We start from the raw sequence: 21,136 nt of genomic DNA, 5'->3' as shown, positions 1-21,136 counted from the left end.
CAATAATGTATTCTATGCAACCCCACTAGTCTAAATTTTGGTATTCTGGCTAATATAGTGCTAGTGTAATATGAGTTAAGCAGCAAAATCCAGTCGTTCTAATCCATCTCATGGGGTGGCTATTTTGCCACTTGCTGTCGACTGAAGATGACATCAATGTTGCTCAGGAAACAACCAATCACAGTGCAGCTTTAGAAAACAGGTGAGCTGTGAATGGTCGTTGCCTGAGCAACATTGCTGTACACTTCAGTCAACAGCAAGTGGCAAAATGGCCGCCCCCTAAAATGGATCAAAACAACTGGATTTTGCTTCATAACTCATATTCCACAAATGTAATTTTAATTGATCTTCTTTATTCTGTACAGTTATATAGAAACTTAAAATAAACCCAGAAAGCTCACAAAATGGATGTTTCTACTATAATTATATTTCGCTTTAGTTACCGTAGTTTAAAAATGTAGTTTCAGTTTTTTTTTTTTTTTTAAAGGACTTGTTTCTATGTCAACTTTTTTTTTTGGGCAACTTTAGCTATTTTGTTAGTTTGTGCGGGAAATTATTAGGGCGTATCGCTGTGTACTACAAAGTCATTTTCATCTTCTTGTTTCTGTCATATCTGCAATGCAACAAAACCACACGCAACATAACGCAAAGTCACATCATGTAACGCCACAAAACACCACGTGACAACAATTAACTTCAAGTAATGTTTACGCCAACAAAACTTCAAGTAACGGACATTCATGTAATGTAACACCAAGTTAACGCAGCACAAGGCAACATAACGCAATGTAACAGAACACCAAGTTGACAAATTTGCAAAGAAGTGCGTTTACCGGGTGAAGTCCTCTTCATCCTCTCGTTTCTGTCGCGTCTGTCTGGGCTTGGCCATGTTTGCCCAGTTGGGGAGAGATTGGAGCAGGCGGCTGATGTCCTCGTCTTTGGACCAAGAAGCGCTGATGGTCACCTTCTCCTCACACTGAACGATTCCCCTGAAGACGCACATGATATTACTCCTTCAACGCCAGACAGAAAAACAACTTCAATGCCTTACCTGTAGGCTGTGTTGCAGATGTCCTTATACTCTTTGAGCTTGTCACAGACCATCTCGAGGAACTGGTTGGAGTAGGCACTCAAGTCCTGCATCAGATTCATCAGATCCTGGATGGACTTTTCCACCACCACAGTGCTCTGCAGGCACAACAAGAGCAACAAATGACTCCTGACACATTACAAAAATATGTTTTTTGTACTTTTCATTTTCTCCACGGCTCATAATGTCACTGGCAGGCAGCACAAACAGAGCAGCCTCCCTGCTGGGAGATGTAATGATCCATAGCAGGGCCTAGAACCAAGCAGTGTACACACAAAGATCCACCATGGACAAGCGAGCACACACAGGCGGCCGGTTGGTGACAACAACAACATGGCATCCAGTTTTCCAACTTGTCTTTAAATCATCTGAGACAATACATTCATTTATTTACCACTTGGTGCTGATCCAAATCAATATTGGTTTGGCGTTGACTGGTGAAGGATCCATTGTGTAAAATTTAGCAAATGTGAGAGGAGTCTTTTTCAAAATATTGTAGAACTACAACAACATGCCAGTGAGAAAACGTAAATTGGACAGCGGTCCAAGCCTGGAGAATAAAGAAGAATAGACAATGCAATGCCATCTCGTCTAATTCTGCTCATTTAACACGGCCATTTGTCTTGGCCACCAGAAATCATTAAAAAGTAATCAAGGGACCGACTGGCCAAGGGAGCATTTTACTCCATTTTGGTTGACCGTTCCATCGGAGAGAACATGCATCGCCCACACGCATCCATACATCTCTTTCTCTCACTTGCATCAATACGAACTGCTATTGAGTGAAAAGCACATGCATTTCCCGTTCACTTTTTCTGCATTAAGCCCTGAAAGCGAGCCGGCAGGCGTGCACTTTGCATCCACTCTTTTAGCACGCCGCCGCCACAGAGGAATATCCCAGCCCGCTCTTTGTGCTTTGACGGGGTAAACTGCTGTCATTAAGAGCAAAAAAAATTATGCTGGTATACTCCCGGCGGAAAAACGGGGCTGTTAATGCTCCAGAAGCTGTTGCTAAAAGTGCTTATTTCCCTTTAGTGGTGTGAGCTATAAAAAAATAAAAAATTAATTTAAAAAAACACACAAACTGGGATTTACGTTAATGGGTTAATAGGATGAAGCTGGTGTCTCTTATAACAGCTATTAAAGGGACAACTGGTGAATGCACAAAATTACCAAAAGACATTAATCACATTTTCTATAACTATTATCGCAACCTACACTCAGAAACTAACAAGCCTAACCCTGAGCATATTGAGGCATTCCTCAGTAGCTTAAATATACCCCAGTTATCTACTGAATATAAAGATATGTTAGATGCACCACTATAAACAAGCTGTACAGTGCTCTAGATAGTATGCCTAATGGCAGAAGAGCACCTGGCCCGGATGGTTATCCAGCTATATTTTTTAAATATTTTTTAATCTTAAAATAAATTATTTTTTTCTCAATGATTCCATCTAAACCTACGTCTAACTGGTTCCAGTCGTTGGACTCGGCCGTTACAAAATTCTACTTGATTTTTTTTTTTATTTTTTTTTAAAGAAGCAAAGATTAGTCTTTACTCTTCAGAAAAGTAAATCCAAAAGAGGTCTAGAGGCACCAATTTAAACTTTACTCCACTTCTGGATAGCATTTATAGTGACTTGGAGCGCTGGAATAGTCTTCCTATTTCTCTAATAGGACGAATAGCCACCATTAAAATGAAAGTTTTACCCAAAATAAACTATTTTTTCTCAATGATTCCATTTAAACCTACGGCTAACTGGTTCCAGTTGTTGGACTTGGCCGTTACAAAATTTTACTGGAATAAAAAAAAAGAAGCAAAGATTAGTCTATCTACTCTTCAGAAAAGTAAATCCAAAGGAGGTCTAGAGGCACCAAATTTTATGCACTACTATATAGCTAACCAGCTACAATATATCATTCTATGGGCACAACCCAACAGAGATACTAACTGTTGGCTGGAACGAGAACAGAAGGATTGTAATAACCTCGGACTTTTAGATTTACTCTTTATCACAACATTGATTAAGTGACACAATTGTTTTAAAAACCCAATGATTTCCGCCACCCTGATAGCCTGGTGGAAGGCACTAGAAATCAAAGCCCAATTGGAGCCCTGCGGGCTTTCTTCCATATGGCATAACCCCGACTTTCAATTTAACAACCAATCGTTTTATTTAGGTGTGTGGGAGCCGAAAGGAATTACACATCTCCACCATCTTTTCTCAGATAATATGTTTACATCATATATATCCTTGCTCCAATCATCTGCAAGTTAAAAATATGATAAAGAAACTAATTCCAACACTTTGGGATACGCTCCAACCGCCTGTTTTAGCTAAAGAAAGCTTTCTCCGACAACAAAAAAAACCTAAAATATATAAGTTACTTTCGTATACAGATAAAATGTATTTACCCATCTCGAAATGAGAGACAAACTTGTCTATAGCTCCGGAATTTGACTTTTGGATTCAAGTTTGTGAAAACGTATTTAAAATGACAAAACACACAAATTTACAACTTATCCAATATAAAACATATAGTACTCAATATATGATGAAGAAAATGGGGTAGGGGCTGGTGGGGTGCCTGGTGGGCCTGGTGGGCCTGCCGTGCCCCATTCTGCTGCGTTGGGCTTGGGGCTTGGGCCGTGTTGGGGTGGGGAGCGCTCCTGGCTCCTTGGTTTGCTCACCGGCGGGGCCCGGAGGTTGTGCCTTGGCGCTGCCGCGGCCTGGGGGGTTGTGCTTGCTCTGTCCTGGCCGAGGTCGACGGCTCCCCTCTTTGGTGGAGGTTTTCATGCATGCCTGATCCACCACATGAGCATATACCGAAATTCAAACACAATCTGCTTCTTCCTCTGGTCGTTGAATCGGTGGAGGCTGATGTCTGTGGATCTAACTCTACTTCATCTATCCTACCTTCCTTTCCTCAGTCTTTCCTTTGGTCTCTTGAGGTCTCCCTAATTTGTTGGAATTTATATGTTTCTGGGGTTGGTGAAAGATTCTGGTTGGTAACCCGTTGGATTTCACTTTTCTTTCTTTTCTTTGATCCTTCCTCGGGTCTACTGACAACTTCACGACTCTAGCTGGATTCTGAAGTACTGTATTCGGTTTAGGTGAACGGTATGGGATTTTTAATAGGTTTTAGGTGAATTAATGAGCACACACTAACATGCACGCACATATGCACACACACACCCGCACATTCTCACGCACATACAAAAAAAAAAGAAAAAAAGAGAGAGAGAGCAATGATTATGACATGTCGACTCGGTAAGATTACCGAATGAACAATACTGAGCTCTCTCAAAAAAAAAGAAAAAAAGCTGGTGTGTCAGGTAGATGGCAACCCCCTCTCCTCATGAAATACTGGGTGCCCCTCAAGGTCATGTGAAGGTCACAGTGTCTTTTAACTCCTTGTTCTCTGATGCCATTTGCCAAAATAATACAGCCGATGCACACACGATGATGGACGCACATGCATGCTTCGTCTCTCTCTTGGGTAAGGCAGACGACAGGCATTTGTTCTTGACACATCATTCATCAACGTCAGGCCAGAGTCACACATGGGCTCCCCCACTTGACACACAGCCGATGACTCGCATGTACCCACCCGCCCGTCTGCCACTCTTTGTGTGAACTGTGAGTATATGGAAGTTTGTTGACGCAACTCAGCAGTTTACCAATCAAGTGCAAATTTCCAAATTGAGATACTATTCGGACCTACCTGATACTTGTCAGCATAACACAGTCTAACATAAAACAATGTACCACTGCTGCATCATATCAACTACTACATCATCAATTAACTCATTTGCTCCCAAAAACATATACATACATTCTATTTGGAATATTAGCAGTGTCCCAAAGACGTATTTATACGTTTTTTTCTAGAGCATACAGAAGGCTTTGATGCAGCCTCCAAAATTGCAGAGAAAGGTTGAATCAATGGTAGTAATTACAAAAACGGCCAGCAAGTGGCAGTAGAGTATAAGAGATCAAACAGGCCATGTTGCAAACAAGCTGTTGATGAAACTCAGCTATATTCTAATGCTAATTGCTGCAAAACAGAAACAGATAGAAATATACATTTTTTCATGATGAAAGAAGAGATTCTAATCTTTCTTTAGGTAGGTTCTATGTTTTTATAGCAATGGAATACAATAGTGTGTGGGCCTTGCAAATAAAAGCCAGTAAAACAGCCGGGAGCAAAGGGGGTTGCTTCAGTGAAAATGGCTGGGAGTGAATGTTAATCTGTCGATTATTTTATCAATCAATCAATCAATCGGATTAAAAAGTACAGATTTCCATCCTTTTATTCAATAACAAGATAAGGGCAAAATAAATAAAATTTATTATGATTCAGTTACTGGTTTAGCCTTTACTGTGAGGAAAATAAAAAATAATAATAATTAAAAGCACCAAAGCATCATGTAGTATAACACAGCTAAATCTCATCATAACACACCCCCTGTAACAAAATACAAAAAAAACAGCAATGAGCCAAAAAACCACCAGCCTTTATGGCACTTGCTGAGGGTAATAGTAAGTCTATAAAGAAGTAAAGATGGATGACACATTGGAGAAGAACTTAAAAAATGTGTTCCCATTTAGGCGGAATAATCACATAGCTGGCGGCCTGATGAGATTGAGTTCATAAAAGCAAACGTCTCTTTTGTGGCGGCGTCCTGTAAGTGTTCTAATTGAAAGATGAGCAGCAATATCACACTTGGCTGCTTACAGATGGACTGCCATATTACGCACACGCCATTCTCACCCAAAACACACGCATGCACGCAAAATGAAATATGGCCGCCTGGCATAAACAATCCAGAGTTAAGATGTGCAATTTGAGTCCTTACAGTGGAACAAAAATCCATTATACAAATTATCTCTTTGTTGGCTTTCTTTTTTTTGGTTCATTATTTTAATGGATGCGAGCAAAATTGTTCAAAGGCTACACATTTATCATCACATCTCATTAAGTCAATGTCAATCGAAAAAGAACGCTCTTCTTAGCTGTCACAGAGTTCAAGGTAAAATTTAAGCACTTTTAAGATCCATTTTCAAGCTTTTTCCAGTACTTTAGAGCGTTGGAAAACTTTACATACATACTACATTCTACAAATCCAATTCCCAAAAAGTTGGGACACTACACAAATTGTGAATAAAAACTGAATGCAATTATGTGGAAGTGCCAAATTTTAACTTTTTTATTCAGAATAGAACACAGAGAACGGGTCAAAAGTTTAAACTCAGAAAATGTATCATTTTATGGGAAAACTATGTTGATTTTAAATTCCATGGTGTCAACAAATCTCGAAAAAGTTGAGAATTTTCACCATTGTGAGGCATCCCCCTCTTCTTCTTACAACAGACTGCAAACGTCTGGGGATTGAGGAGACAAGTTTCTCAAGTTTAGAAATAGGAATGCTGTCCAATTCTTATCTAACACGTGTCTCTCTAACTGTTCAACTGTCTTGGGATTTCTTTGTTGCACCTTCCCCTTTATGATGCGCCAAATGTGCTCTAGAAGTGAAAGAAGTGGACAGCAGGCTGGCCATTTCCTTTTCCTACGCAGCCATGATGTTGTAATTGGTGCTGCATGTGGTCTGGCATTACCGTGTTGAGAAATGCAAGATCTTCTCTGAAAGTGATGATGCCTGGATGGGAGCATTTGTTGTTCTCCAATCTGAATATACCTTTCTGCATTGACGATGGATTTCCAGATGTGGAAGCTGCCCATGCCACACGCACTCATGCAACCCTATACCATCACAGATGCAGGCTTATAAACTGAGTGCTGATAACAACTTGTCCTCTTTAGTCAGTATGATATAGCGCCCCAGTTTTCCACAAATAACTTTGACTTGTGATTCGTCTGACCACAAAACAGGTTTCCGCTTTGCCACACTCCATTTTAAATAACCCCTGGTCCAGAGAAACACCTGCACTTCTTGGTCTGCTTTAGAAATGGCTTCTTCTTTGTACTGTACTGTCGAATTTCATCTGGCAACGGCGGCTGGCACGGTGGATTGTGTTCACCCACAAAGTATTGCTGAGCCCTGACTGTGATTTCCCTCACAGTAAGCATTCCCGTTTGCGGTGCAGTGCCGTTTAAGGGCCCGAAGATCATGGGCATCCAGTATGACTTTTCGGCCTTGACCCTTACACACAGAGATTGTTCCAGATTCTCTCAATCTTTGGATAATGTTATGCACTGTAGATGATGATTACTTCAACCTTTTTGCAATTTTTCGCTGGTAAACACCTTTCTGATATTTCTCCACTATCTTTCTGCGCAACATTGGAGGAATTGGTGATTCTCTACCCATCTTGGCTTCTAAGAGACACTGCCACTCCGAGAAGCTCTTTTTATACTCCAATCAAGTTGCCAATGGACCTCATTAGTGGTAACTGATCTTCCAGCAATTTTTTTTACAAGTGCAATTGACTTTTCCAGCCTCTTATTGCTATCTGTCCCAACTTTTTTTGAGATTTGTTGGCACCATGAAATTTAAAATCAACATATTTTCCCCTTAAAATGATACATTTTCTCAGTTTAAACTACATACTTTTAACTAAAATATTTAAATTTGGCACTTCCACATAATTGCATTCAGTTTTTATTCACAATTTGTATAGTGTCCCAACTTTTTGGGAATTTGGTTTGTATTAGGGATGGCCCAGTATCAATACTAGGTATTAGTATACTGAAGAATAAGAATTCCTACAGAAACTATAGGGACCTCAAAGCGGTCAAAGAATTCTTACAAATACAATAGAGCCTAAGCAGCGATAAATAATTTATTTCATGCAATTTTCAAGAAATTTTAAACATCGAGATCTGTCATTGTTTTTGTTTTGTTTTTGTGTGTGTGTGTGTGTGTGGGGGGGGGGGGGGGTGTCATGTATCAAAAGTGCAACAGAAGACAATGGAGTCCTGTGCAAATTGGAGCTTTTATCAAGCAAAACCTTTGACGCACAAACATGGACTCGTTTGTGGCTGACATCTTGCAAACTCGCAGAGAGCTGCATTAACATTTCTTGCTCTCAGTCCAAGCCTTGCAACAACCCCAAATGCCGAACTGCCAAAACAGGCAGGCACAATTGTACAGTTATCAGAGGTGTATACTAAAACAAAGCGCTAGTGTATTACTGAGGCGGAGGCGTGAGCCTGGAGAGCACACGTTTGGCGCGAGATAACAAGTGGCAAGGTGGGTTGCACCTCAGGCATCCAAGAAATTGAGTCTGTTCAGTGGCAACAAAGGTCTTCTTCAAGTTAGAAGCACAAGTATTTATTGATACAGGGAAATAAATTCAATTCATTCCATGACTATAATAGTATAATATATAAAGCCAGACAGAGGGAAGAAGATGGTCACAACTACTTAGCAGTAATAGAAATGTTATTGTGTTTTGCAAGCAACAACTTGCTACTTACCTGGTTGGCTTAAAATTCTACAAAGCTAGCATGTTAGCATCAGATATTGACATGACAACAGCTTCAGGGTGCTTTCAAATTCAAAGGGGGCAATTTGTGTGTGTGCACAAATCATCCAGCCACTTTCCTTCTTCCCACTCCCACTTGAGTCCAAATCACAGGGCACGGTTGATGAAGCTAACAGGTGATTTGTGCTGTGATTGCCGCGCCCACTGACTGGTGCTGGGGGTCTGCTTTAGAAAACAGTCCCCCTACCCTTTCTCACGTGTGTGTGTGTGTGTGTGTGTGTGTTGGTGCGTGGATGCAATCAGCAGGAAGCAAATAAGCATTGCCTACACACATCACGACAAACAATAAAGGTCAGTGTCATTACGACAGATGGAGGTTTGGCACGCACGCACACACACACACACACACACACACACACACACACACACACACACACACACACACACACACACACACAGGCAACATGCGAATATAAATGGTGAAAGGTCAACATCATTAGCAGATCACTGGTGGTGCAATACACATATCACACATACAATTACGGGTGTAACTAACAATGATTTAAATAATCAATTAATCTGCTGATTATTAGGTATATAGTCCAAAACAGGACATTATTTCAAATGGACAGTGCAGAAAATGCACAAACAACATTTTTTTAAGATTCAGTTACTGGCTTGGTCCACAACATGTTGGGGAAAAAAAGGCAAAAATGTTGTTTGTTTTCCAAAGTAAAAGCAAATGTTTTATTTTGATTCAACACAAAGATGATCACTACAGAAATTGGATGATATGTATGGTTGAGAAGCTGAAGCTGACAATTTTCATTTTTTTTTATCAATTCATTTGATAATTGATTTATTATCGATTAACCGTTGCACCCCAACACACAATATATATATATTTTTTATGAGCGAATTTTATTTTTATTTTTTTAAACAACTTGTGAGAAATGGGATTGAGGTTTGAGCATTACATCACATGCAAATGATTTGAAGCAAAGTTATTAAATATTACCTTAATTGTAAAACTTGAGTATGCAACTATCAGACAAGGAACAACAATTTGTTCTTACATATATGTTTGTCATTAGCCATGAAAAACAATATTTATGATGAAAAAACAGAAATAAATGAGGAAATATAAATAAATTAATAAATACATTTGTAGTAAATGTGTGCTGAAACTGGGTACTGTATGCTACATTTTGCATAACCTTGTTGCGCTTGTCAAGGGAGACAATTTAAGATTCAATAATTCAGCCCTTTCTTCATTACTGGACATGGGCTGGAGATGAAGGACTTGTGTTTCTCTGCTATGTTCTGAGAATCTTTCTGTAGCGTTTATTTAAATTCAGCTGGGGGGGAAAATAACATTTCTCCCATTTAGTAGAATAACTTTTCGTTTATTTCTATCTCTTATTTTTTTATATTATTTACAATAGACTTAACTTAGTACAGTATTATCATTTATTTTATTTAATAATAACATACTAACATTTATTGCAAAGTATTTTTATTGTTAAGAAAATTTAATAAAATTGTGAAAAAATACAACAAATGCCTTCATTGTCGTGTACATGGACACCATGACTAGATGTCATTATTTGGAGAAAAAAAAAAAGAATTGAAAAAATAATGCAATATTACAATTAAAATCAAAAGTTGTATTATAAAAGTAGAGTTGTCCGGAAAATTGGGGCTGATCGGTATTCATTATCAGCTGATTAATATCAGGTGATAGACTTTTTTCCCCCCAGGCTTTTTAAATGTTCATATTGAAAGGTCATAAAGTGGCAAAATAAGTCTGAGGTACAAAGATAGTGCCAAATGAAACAGCAATGGTATTGGTAAAAATGGTAAAAATTGAGTCAGGTGATTGGGCCATTTCCAATTAAAAGTGCCCGAAAAAGCTAAATAAGCTTGGTTATATTACTGTATTCATTTCAAATAAAGTATACCAGTCAACAGATTTGGAATGCCACCCAGCGTGGAGGACCTTGAACGTTTCCTCGCCGGATATTTTTACAGCTGCGCGATGGAGGATCCTTCCTTCCAAGAAGAGAAAAAATGACTCAGCGACAGACGATCTAACCACTACGGACGTTTCGGTCAGTATGGTGGACACCATAAACAAAAAACTAGATGTCCTCTGCCTCATCCGCGAGGACGTTAAAGAATTAAAGGTAAGCTTGGAATTCGTCGGCCAACAGGTAAGTGACCTCCAACGAGATAATGCCGAGTTACGCTCTTCACTCGCATCTGTTTCAGCCGATTAAAAAGGAGAATAAAACGCTTAAAGAAACTGTTTTGGATGTCCAATCCCGTAGCATGCGGGAGAATTTAATATTCTCAGGCATATCCGAGAATACCTCTGACAATCCAGAGGTCGAGATTAAAAAATGCATGACGACGTTAAAAATTCCTCAGGAGACAGTAAATAATATCTCTTTTCACCGGGTACATCGGCTTGGAGCCCGTAGGGGCAACAAACCCCGTCCTATTATCTCCAAGTTTGAGCATTTTAAACAGAAGGAATATGTTAAAAGTAAAGGACAGGAGCTTAAAAGGACCTCTTTCGGAATGAATGACCAATTCCCGAGAGAGATTAATGAGCAGCGAAAGGTACTGTTTCCTATAATGAGACAAAATAGGCAGGAAGGTAAACGGACTACGATAGTTGTTGATAAGCTATACATCGAAGGCCAACTATTCCGGAACCCCAACTCCACTCCCTGGCTGTTCTAATTGGCATTGGTGGAACTAAACTTTGTTTCATTATTAGATGTATACATATACTGAATATGTGGTTATAAAACCTAAAATATGAATACTCATTATGTTTAGGCTATATTACAAATATAATATTAATACATAACTATAGCTAAAATATATTCCCTTAATATATATATAACAAAAAATATAACAAAAAATCTCGCTTAGGTTACCAGTTACTGGTGTATTGTTATATGTTTAATCCCCCGCTAATTTCCTTCACTTTCACCTCCCTCCCCGTTTTTTCATAGTATGCTTAATGGCAGAGCACCTGGCCCGGATGGATAGCCGGCTATATATTTTTAAGCACTTTTGGTTAATGCTTGCTCCACTATTCTTAAGAGTAGTAACAGAAATTAAAACTAATGGTTACATATGCCCACACATGAATACAGCAGCAATTAAACTCTTATTAAAGCCAGAAAAAGACCCCACCCTTCCATCAAGTTGCTGTCCGATTTCACTAATTAACACTGATATTAAAATTATCACTAAGGCTTTCGCATCTAGACTAGAAACAGTAATCTCGACAATCATTCATAGTGACCAAACAGGCTTTATTAAAGGTCGTCACTCTACTAATAAGATTAGGAGGCTCTTAAACCTTATTAGCATGTCACAGCGGCATGATAAAAAGGCAGTTATTATATCATTGGATGTAGAAAAAGCTTTCGACAAAGTTAACTGGTCCTTCTCTTTGCTGTTTTAAATAAATTTGGCTTTGGGAAGTCATTTATTCACTGGGTGTCAGTATTATGTATTATTATTAGTATTATATGATTCTCCTAAAGCTACAGTTATGGGATTATATCTCAGAGTTTTACTCTACAGAGAGGCACAAGACAGGGATGCCCACTGTTCCCTTTATTATTTGCAATAGTTATTGAGCCGCTTGCATTAGCTATACGCCAGGAAAAAAGGATTCAAGGAATTCACTCTGTGACAACAGAACACAAAATTAATCTATATGCCGATGATATTTTACTTTATTTAGAAAAGCCTGCTATTTCGTTAGGGGAAGTATTTAACTTAATAACTAAATTCTCACATTTATTAGATTATTCTATTAACTGGACAAAATCAACACTACTACCTATCACAGAAAATGCATGGAACCCTGCAAGCCAGGACCCGCACTACTCATTTCCAATAGGTAATTTAAATACTTAGGCATAAAAATCTCACCTAAATTAACTGATTTAATTCATTTAAACTTTACTCCACTTCTGGATAGCATTTATAGTGACTTGGAGCGCTGGAATAATCTTCCTATTTCTCTAATAGGGCGACTAGCCACCATTTTTACAACAGCCCAAGTTTTACCCAAAATAAAATATTTCTTTCTCAATGATTCCATTTAAACCTGTAGGCTAACTGGTTCCAGTTGTTGGACTCGGCCGTTACAAAATTTTACTGGAATAAAAAAAAAGCAAAGATTAGTCGATCTACTCTTCAGAAAAGTAAATCCAAAGGAGGTCTAGAGGCACCTAATTTTATGCACTACTATATAGCTAACCAGCTACAATATATCATTATATGGGCACAACCCAACAGAGATACTAACTGTTGGCTGGAACTAGAACAGAAGCATTAACCTCAGACTTCTAGATTTACTCTTTATTACAACATCGATTAAGCGAAACAATTGTTTTAAAAACCCAATGATTTCCGCCACCCTGACTGCCTGGTGGAAGGCACTAGAAATTACAAAAGCCCAAGTGGAGCACTGCGGGCTTTCTCCCCTATGGCATAACCCCGACTTTCAACTTAACAACCAATCGTTTTATTTAGGTGTGTGGGGGCAGAAAGGAATTACACATCTCCACCATCTTTTCTCAGATAATATGTTTATATCATATACATCCTTGCTCCAAAAATACAAAATAAAAAATTGATTTTTTTTTTACATTATCTGCAAGTTAAAAGTATGATAAAGAAACAAATTCCAACAATTCGGGGTACGCTTCAACCACCTCTTTTAGCTTTCTCCGACAACAACAAAAAAAAACTCTCAAAAATATATAAGTTACTTTCGTATACTGATAAAATGTCTTTACCCATCTCGAAATGGGAGACTGCCATGGCCTGTGCTTGCTCTGGCCGGGGTCGATGGCTCCCCTCTTTAGTGGAGGTTTTTATGCATGCCAGATCCACCACACAAGCATATATCGAAATTCAAACACAATCTGCTTCTTCCTCTGGTCGTTGAATCGGTGGAGGCTGATGCCTGTGGATCTCACTCTGCTTCATCTATCCTTCCTTCCTTTCCTCAGTCTCTCCTTTGGTCTCTTGAGGTCTCCCTAATTTTTGGGAATTTAGTTGTTTCTGGGGTTGGTGAAAGACTCTGGTTGGTAACCTGGTGGGTAGTAGGTAATGTCTGGTCGGTGCTGGATTTCCCTTCCCTTTCTTTTCTTTGATCCTTCCTCGGGTCTCCTGACAACCTCACGACTCTAGCTGGATTCTGAAGTATTCGGTTTAGGTGAACGGTATGGGATTTTTAATAGGTTTTAGGTGAACTAATGAGTACACACTCACACGCACGCACACATGCACACACACGCACATACAAAATTAAAAATAAATAAATAAATAAAACATAAAAAAGAGAGCAATGATGATGACATGTCGATTCGGTAAAATTACCCAATGAAAAATACTGAGCTCTCCGTCCCCCCCAAAAAAATCTAATAAAAAAATCAAATATAGGATTGATTTGCTGTGCAATTAATTATCAATCAGTGAAGACAGTCTACACGTTACTAACATGTTGGATGCTAGAATGTGGGTGGTAGTTTTGGAGGGGAGGGGACAGGGTTGGAGCAAGATAAATGGAGCCAATCTGACGAGCTATTCAGCAGCAAAGCCCTCGCACGCCTCCACTCTTCCTTGATTCTGCCTCCATCTAACTCCAATTAAATGAATCAATCAGAAATGGACAGATAGCATCTCTGCCCTTACGTGCTTGTGTGTTGGATTCACCATCTGATTCCTACACATGCACACGCGTGAAACATAAAAGCAATGGCGGGGGGGTTGATTGAGGCTTATCAGCAGCAAAAGGACACTCACCTCTACGGACATTATCTCTTGGTCCTTGTGGAGCATATCGAGTCAGGCTCATCATAATCATATTATTACTCCATGATATACATACACGCCAGCCCCTGCTGTCGACCGCTGATAGGCAAATCATCTCCCGTATCGATATTAGTGCTCTTCTGAGGCGCTCCTTCACCTTGAGTGGTGTTCAGCCATTGCCGCAAATTTAGATAGAAGGGACACACGCACAGGGGACCCCCATAGATCACAACGCACTGTGATTTATTTCAAAGTCGATACCTTGCAAAATGCGGTCAGAAATGAAGGAGCAGTGACAAGAAAATTACATACTCATGTGGAAAGAGAAAGTAAGCACGTTCACGGGTGCTATTTTCCTTATTCAAAACAAAAAATTGTTTTTTGGGGGGAGATTAACTGCATTTTCATTCTTTTCACTGAGGAAGACTAATTCCACTCTCCTCCATTCGCACTTTCAGCTCCCATTAGCAGCTTAGCATGCTTCAACAGCCCGAAGTGAGCAGATGCGTTCATTAAACGTGCACCCCCCCCCCCAAACGGTTTCCCATATGTGGCTGCGCATGGGCATAGTGTGCTTAATGTGCTGAAACTATATTGAGTCTTCCTCTCATCAGCCCCTGAGGTTAGGATGCCAACAGTGTGTGTAGGAGTGGCCATGACAACACCTGGCGCACTTACACATATGTGTGAGAAAAAAAAACCACCAAGTCACACTCCACTCCGGCACAACAACACATCTGCTACGTGATTGGAAACCCTTGCAAGCATTTTATGGCGCAGTCAACAGAATCTTTAATCATCCACTGCACGGAGGCAACCAGCGAGGACAACATTAAGCTCACAACACACTTAAGTTAATACTTTTTGGAAGAAAATGTGCTGGGCTACCATTTGGAAAAACTATTGTGAAGATAAACTACTCACCAGAAAAGCAGAGCAGTCACTTAGTTGATTCAAGTTGGGATAGTTTGCCAGTAAACAAAATATAGCAAATCACATATAGTAGGTCTTGTAATAGTTACGTAATGTGTTTCGCTAGAAGACTGCAGTAAGTGCAATAAATTCAAGTTAAGCTGTTTCATTGCCTAAACAGGAAGAAGCAGGAATCAAAATGCAAAGTAAACAGAAGGCAAATGAAGTTGAAACAAAACAAGACGCTTGTTGTAGTTGTTTCAGTAGTGGCAAAATGTGGTTTAGAACACTACTGCCGAAGGCACAGTTGACTCAAGTTTGGCAATGCCTAAATGGGCTGCAGAAGAAATCAAAATGCAAAGCAAGCGGGGAAGTGAAGAAAAGAAGGTCTTGTCATTCCTGCCATAATTGTACTATATAATGTGTTCCACTAAGTCACAGCAGCAGGTGAAACTAGGTGCAACTAACTCAAGTTGAGCTGCAGGGGCATCTAAATGGGCTGCGGCAGGAATCAAAATGCATTGCAATCCAAGGCTTGCAATAATTTAACTTCTATTTGTGTCTTTACTTAATTCACTTTGCATTTTGATTCCTGCCGCAGCCCGATTAGGCGTACAAGTTTTGTTGCAACACTGGCGTTTTTCTGCTTTAGCTTGATTTGATGGATTTTCCTCTGCAAACAAATGTTTGATTGCTTTAGTAAATGTTACTGTAATTTTATGTGCAATTGTGCTAACATTGACAAATTAATTTCCCTGACCGATTGAGAACTTTTGTTTGTCTTAAAAGACACTGGAGCCAAGCCATATACACACAGGTACCAAAACGATGCCCGCTAAAGAAAAAAGGAGTGAAAAGACGCTGCTGAATTGTGCTGGGCTCTTTTATTCAAGCCAATTTAAAAAAAATTTAAATCCCAAACAAAGAGAGTACTTTATTGCACGCTCCTGCTATCAGCAGAAAGGCTCATTAGCCACAGCAGCAGCAGCAGCAGCATAATTAGCAAGATGCTGCACTCCTTTGGTTAAGGAGGGGCTGTTGAACAAACCCTGCTCAACTCCCAACACTCGCTGCCTGACACTACCGCTGGAATTCACTGCCACTGACATTTGCAGCATGGAAGATGAGCAGCTGCAGAGTCCGCGCGCACATGCACACATATATTGTACACATCCAAGGGCTGCAACACAAGCTATTTTGACAAAACAAACACGATTTATGTGTATGCCAATGCAAAACCAGCCACTTTAGAGCCAACCAGTCTGACAGTCGGGCATTGAACGAATATTAGCAATTGTCTGGATCTTAGCTTGATGCTGCTGACTCTTGCAAGGTGCAAAGCCGCATGTGCTCAACAGTTTCTACACTTGTAGTAGTAGTAGTTGTACTTGTAGAGGTATGTGTAGTAGTAGCAGCAGTACTTGTAGTAGAAGTAGTAGTACTTGTAGAAGTACTTGTAATACTTGTATTAGTAGGATTACTTGTAGTATTTACTATTACTTGTAGCAGTACTTGTGGTACCTGTAAAAGTACTTGTAGTAATTGTAACAGTACTAGTATACGATACGATATGATACGATACGATACGATACGGTACGATACACTTTTATTTTCCCCGTGGGGAACTTTTTCCTGGACTCCGTCCAGCTGCAGTTTACAGTAAAGAGAAACAACAGAATAGAAAGTGATAAAATTAAAATTAAATAGATAAGAAGTGCAGCAATAAGTAGAAGACTTCACAGAAGTATACATGTGTAGAGAAGTACATTGCACACACCCATATACACGCTCCTATATATATATACACACACATGAGTATGTACACAACACAACACCACACAACATTGCACCATAAATCTTATTGCACTGAGTTAATGTTAATGTTAATGTCGGTTGTCAAGCAGTTTGATGGATGTCGGCAGGAATGAGTTTTTGTAGCGGTTCAGCCTGGTTCTGGGGGCCCTGAATCTCCTGCCGGAAGGCAGTGGCTGGAACTCATGATGCAGAATGTGAGTCGGGTCATTAACAATTTTCTGTGCCAGTCCGGTGACGGACTGCTCATAAAGCATCTGTAGGGAAGGATGATTCCTGACCCCCATGATCTTCATGGCAGTCCGCACATGTATGTATTTATGTAGTAGTAGTACTTGTTAATTTAGTCTCTTAACCAACCAAGTCGGAAAATAGGTAGACACAAATTATTTGCCAGGCTACGCCATCCGCAGTCTACATACATGTCCATTTCGTAAGCAATTAGAACCTTCAAGTAAATTGGTGTCCCATATGAGGACCTCACCTGGAGCACAGGTCTTTGCACACCCAGAACCTTCATGGTGTCAGCACTGGCGAGGATCTTCAAGGGGTCGGCTATTTTGCTGACCGCCTCGATTTCTTTGTTGATCTCTGTGCGCACCTGTATTAAAAAGGATTAGATGAGTGGGGGTCTCACGCTGGGAGAAGTCTGTTTCATGGTGTCACCAACCTGGTTGAGGAAAAGGTCGTTGATGTAGTACGTCAGGAAGGTTCGGAGTTGGCATTGCTTGGCCTGGCCTGCGCCCATGTTCATCTCGATCTCCTGAATGAACCTGCGTGGAGAAGTTTGGACAAATTGTATCTTCTTCCAGGTCTCCCAAGACTTTAGTCACTGGTGATAGCTTGAGCATAAAGTACGTTTGGAAGTCCCCCAGTGGTCCAGATGTGGGTCGGACACTAACGTATGGCTTCGCCGAGGCAGGCGCGCACCTCGTTTGTCAGGATCGCCGGTCGCTGACCTTTTCTGGCGCGTGCCGCGGGGCCGACGCCACGCAAGAGCGAGCGCCTTCTCGAGCGCGCGTCACATATAAATGCGCAAATAAATCAAACCCCGTGGAAAAAACATTGCTTGACCTAAAAGACGTGAGGCTACGCATGACCCCGGCCTTGTACAGTACAGCAAACACGAGAAGATAACAAAGAGATGCAAAGATAAAACACTAACATTTGACACTCTTTTGTTTGGAGTTAGTGAGTGGAGCTAAAAGTTGCATAATTAAAGTTGGTCACAAAAATAACTTTCCGCCTCAATGGGCTACTGGAGAAATCCAAACAAAAAGTAAACTACTGCAAAGTGGACCAGATGGAATAAAGAGGAAGAGAACATATTACAGGGCTGCCTTGAGATACAAGTGACCCGACAAACATGATTTTCAAGGCACTGGCCATCGCTAGCTTATGGCCAATGCCATAGACAAGGCAAATAAAATCTACAAATAACATCTGTGTCGCTGTTTTAGCAACAAATATCTGAACACAATAATAATATTCACAGACATTTATTTTGTTTCATTCATTTTTTCCCTTTTGGACACATTATTACAGGTTACATCGATCACATGATCTGACGGTAGAAGCCATGGCTTATTAGTAACCCGTCCCCATTGATTCTTACTATACGCATCAGTCATATACATTGATTATGATAGTCATTGATTCATATCAATCCCAGACATATGTCTGCACACTCCTCGCTCAGTTCATCTTGAGTAATATCTGTGGGTAAATTGCAGCTGGTACCAATCATTTGGAATTGGTAAATCGGTTCCTGAACGCCACCAACAGGCCCACCTAACCAGGCAAGCAGCCAAGGCGAGCGCACGCTCATTCACCAGTAGCGTCTTCGCTGACGTTGGATCAGCTTTCACACGTTGTGGCTTCCAGAAGAGTAGATCGGCTTGCATTCTGCCCATTGCCTCCACAGCAATGTTCACTCCATTCTGGTGAGTTCAGCCACCACTGTTGCCAGCATCCGATGATGCTTAGATCTTGATACTGCTGAGCGCTCACCAAGGCCAGCCCACCGGGGGAGTAGTTCCCGCTAGCCGCATCCCACAAACCATGTTCCCAACCCCATTGCAGATACATTGCAGCCACAATACAACCTTATCACGGCAGCCTTTCATGTTGCAACAAATGTCCAAACAGAACAGCCAGACAATACGTTCTTACAGGAACAACAATACATGTTATCAATGCAGGTGTATAAACAAGAGTTAACCTTGGCAGTGTCAGCAATGCTATATTTACATTATTCAAATCATGACAGCTCCAGTTTTGGGTTAATTAGTAATATTTTAGAATAATTTCATTTGGGTAAGACATAATCCACAATTTAATGATGTGAGTTACTGATTGCAGTTATTGTCTCTCAATTTCTTCCACTTTTTTCACGATCCGTATTTTCTTCTGAGATAATGGCCCTTCTTTTTTTCATTGTTGCGCCCTTCTGGCAATGTCAGCATTTCGTTTTGTGAAATTTTCATTAAAGTAGACATGTTTATCTTTAAGCTTGTATCTTTCTCTTAAAAGAGCAATCTTTTTCTTCCTGTCAACAAACCTGATCAGAACTGCCAGTGTCGTGTCCCCCCAGATGTAAGCGAAAAGCACATCTGGATGTGCGCTGGATCCACAATTAAACCCAAATCACTGCGTTGAGTTGAGTCACTTGTTGTTCGACAGTCTCGTTCGCTGAAGCTTGGTCAGAATCAACTGCACTTGTGCTGGTCGCAGCTCTCGTCCGAGGGCTGCGGCACGGTTTAATCTGGATACCTGTAACTATCACATCGTTGATTCAAAGATTCTGTTCCAAATCATCCACTTTTTGTTCCAAGGTGGCAATGCGTCGATCTTTTTCTTGTGTCTCTTTCTTCAACTGCTGAATTTCCTGCAGAAGTGGCTTGATGCTCTTTTTCATTTCAAGTATTTTGGTGACCATTTCTTTGAGTTTTGCAAGAGAAGATGTTATCTCCTCAATTTTGTCAGCTCTTTTTCCGCCAGGCATATTGCAACAATGTAGTTAAAAATCCCAATGTCAACAAAATAGTTAGAAGTCACGAGTACAGATGCGTCCTTCCTCGACAGATGCGTCTTTGATCGTGAATATTTTCTATCTTCCGCAACGAACGACTATTTGCTGAGGAGCAGCACAATGGCTACTGAACTAGAGAGTTTTGTTTTTTTTTAACATTAAAAAATATTTTTATTGTTCTTGTTTTGTTTCCATCATTTAGCTCCACCCCTTTGTTGGAAGTGAAAGCCATGGCCCAGCCATAAAGGACAGAAAGCCAACCCCTCAAAACAGGTTCATGTAATTAAGGCTCAAAAGAGAATCAAAAAACCCAAATTTGTGCACAGTAAAAGAGAGTCAGCTCCCAATAGATGGAAACGTTAACATGTCAATACATCCCCTGCAGCCCTTGGAAGCTTTTTGGAGCTTTCCAATGTTGTCATAACCCACAACAAGTTGTTTAGTTTGGCACATATCAACATGAAGCATGTAGCTCGTAGCCTCTGGCTAAACAAAACAATTCCCGCGGACCAAACTCACTCTCACACTCACACACGACTCAGCATTTGCACCCAATTAGTCAGCAAGACTGGGGGCCTCGCGAGTGCAGTCGAAAGCCACTGTAAATCCTTCATTGATTCTCCAAAGTCGACCGCAGCGCAAAGCGGGAGAAACTCTTCTGTGGCCTAATTAAAGCTGTCAAACAATGCGAGCCAGATAAACAGCTCCTCTCTATAAATATGGAGAGAACTTCAACACCCTCTCGCCTGCGAGTCCTCCGCTTTTCCATAGAAAATACAATTTCTGCTGACAACTTCATCTTCCAGAAATAGAAGAATCAAATCGATTTTGGGGGACAGAAAGTTGCCACTTTAACGGCGCGCCGTGTTACCCCGAGATCCATCCGCGGCTGTCATTACTGTCATTGTTTCGATACCGGAGTCAAGATGATGGATCGTCCGCTTTGTGTGTGAGCACAGATGGATTTTTGCGCAGACAGCGGCG

At 40.4% G+C, this 21,136-nt stretch overlaps 1 protein-coding gene across 2 annotated transcripts in view; it reads right to left on the bottom strand.

Moving 5' to 3' along the window:
• exoc4 (exocyst complex component 4) overlaps positions 1-21,136 on the bottom strand; it is an 86,551-nt gene that overhangs the window by 16,558 nt on the left and 48,857 nt on the right. For both annotated transcript variants that reach the window (XM_077545183.1, XM_077545184.1), the window contains exons 12-15: positions 17,792-17,894; positions 17,606-17,722; positions 1,052-1,188; positions 834-989 (exon numbers count right to left, since the gene is read on the bottom strand). In XM_077545183.1, the coding sequence (XP_077401309.1) occupies positions 834-989; positions 1,052-1,188; positions 17,606-17,722; positions 17,792-17,894 (513 nt within the window). The remainder of the gene's footprint in view (positions 1-833; positions 990-1,051; positions 1,189-17,605; positions 17,723-17,791; positions 17,895-21,136) is intronic.

Source organism: Vanacampus margaritifer, chromosome 15, assembly GCF_051991255.1.
Source record: "Vanacampus margaritifer isolate UIUO_Vmar chromosome 15, RoL_Vmar_1.0, whole genome shotgun sequence".
In the NCBI taxonomy this organism is placed as follows: Eukaryota; Metazoa; Chordata; class Actinopteri; order Syngnathiformes; family Syngnathidae; genus Vanacampus; species Vanacampus margaritifer.
This window is presented reverse-complemented; position numbering and strand designations above follow the sequence as displayed.